At 50.8% G+C, this 1,904-nt stretch overlaps 1 protein-coding gene across 1 annotated transcript; it reads left to right on the forward strand.

Annotated features, from left to right (window-relative positions):
* The first annotated feature begins 685 nt into the window (after positions 1 to 685).
* Positions 686 to 1,603, forward strand: LOC123242875 (vomeronasal type-1 receptor 4-like). Its single transcript, XM_044670985.1, has one exon. The coding sequence runs from the start codon at positions 686 to 688 to the stop codon at positions 1,601 to 1,603; it is 918 nt and encodes a 305-aa protein (XP_044526920.1).
* The last annotated feature ends 301 nt before the right edge of the window (positions 1,604 to 1,904 follow it).

Here is a 1,904-nt window from a genome sequence, read left to right on the forward strand (position 1 = left end):
AGTACAGGCTTTTTCATGGGAGACAATTTCTCCATATTTCATTCATTGTTCTTTTAGGTGAACTGTACTGAATCAGGGAGGGGGGGGAAATTTGGAAACTGTTCTGCAGGCACCTGTGTACGAGAGTGAGAAGCCTAAGTTAGGGTTTTTAAATCTTTAACATTAACCCACTATTTGCTGGTTTGTTGTGAAGTGACGTCTAGTGGAATTTCTGTATTATAACATATAAAGGTGGGGCTTTCCTAGGAGTTTGTAGGGGCCTGTAAGGGTTCTAACGATAGCCTATAATGTTCTTCTGTATTTCCCTGGGGCTGAGTAAGGATATTGATTATAATAATTCCAATAAAAGGGAACGTTAGTGAGAAAAGAGTCAGCTAGGGGAATTTGAGTGGAATTACCATCCTTCTGTCACCTGTTCTGCAGGGTTCCAGAACTTGTGCCGAGCTGTGTGAACGTCATGAACTTTGGTGGCTTCCTGCAGTTGGGAAGGAGGGCTGCCCCTGTGTTAGCATCAAGGTTTGCTGTGTTGTCACCCAGAAGATTCTGCTGCTGCCTTATCAGCTTCCATCCCTTCTCTCCCAGGTAACCTTCTCACCTCCATGGGTCTCCTTGAAAGGCTTTTGATGGTTCTTTCTTTTCTTCTCTCATGCTCTCTCCAGCAATGCCCACTTAGCACTCCAAGAACATGCCTCCCTCCAACATGGTCCTGGGGATGATCTTCTTTTCTCAGGTTGGCGTCGGGGTCCTGGGCAACTCCTTCTTCCTCGGCTGTTACGTCTTTGCTTCGTTCAGCAGCCACAGGTCGAGGCCAGTGGACCCCATTCTCATCCAGCTTACGGTGACCAACGCCATCGTGCTCTTCTTCCAGGGGTGCCCTCTAGGAGTCTTCTATGTGAGGAAAGGATCCTTCCTGGGAAATGGGGGCTGCAAAGTGGTGTTTTACCTCCAAAGAGTCAGCCGGGGCCTCTCCATCTGTACCACTGCTCTCTTGGGTGCCTTCCAGGCTGTCACCGTTAGTCCCAGTCACTCTGGGTTGGCCAAACTCAGAGCCAGAGTTGTGAAGCTCATCAGGCCTTTGTGTCTCCTCTGCTGGGTGGCCAACATGGCCATAGAAATAAACGTGCCCATCTATATGACAGGACAAAGGAGCAGCAACAGCAGCCACACAGGCGGATTTGACATACTTTATTGCTACTGGGAGCAGGTGCTAAAGGAGACCATTGTCCTGCCCTCCCTGCGGGACATCCTTTGTGTTGGGGGCATGGTGTGGGCCAGTGGCTACCTCGTGTGTATCCTGTGCAGCCACCACCAGAGAGTCCGGCACCTCCACAGCATGAGCCTCTCCCCCAGGACATCTCCCGAGATCGAGGCCACCCACACCATTGTGCTGCTGGTGGGCATCTTCATTTGTGCTTACTGCATCAGCTGTGGCTGCACGCTGTATAAAGTGTACGTGACTCATTCCGGCAACTGGCTGGTGGTGGTGGCCACGTTCACTTCATTGTGCTTCCCAGCCATCAGCCCCTTCCTGCTGATTCACAGAGACAGGCAGATCTTCAAGTCCTGCAGGGCTTCCTGGCAGAGGCCGCCTGTCCATTCTTAGAACAGCTCTCAGGGCTTGCAAAATAAATTCATGTCTGGGTCAGATTTCTTAGTGGAGATTTCTGGGAAAGGCCTGGACTGGCATAATCTGTCCTCATAAAGTGATCTGAAATGGACCTGGATCATGCATTGTAGGTGTTGTCAGCCTCTCCCAACCCTAAGTAAGTGATCCCCAGGCTCCAATGAGGGCTTGGAACCCCCCCACCTCCCACCCCGGGAGTTTCTGTGTCCAACAGCTTTGAAGCACAAAGCCTTCTGTTGGAGTCCTTGCCAAAGTGACCCCCAGCTTTCTTTCCAACATC

Source organism: Gracilinanus agilis, chromosome 3 (assembly GCF_016433145.1).
Source record: "Gracilinanus agilis isolate LMUSP501 chromosome 3, AgileGrace, whole genome shotgun sequence".
NCBI classification, from domain to species: domain Eukaryota; kingdom Metazoa; phylum Chordata; class Mammalia; order Didelphimorphia; family Didelphidae; genus Gracilinanus; species Gracilinanus agilis.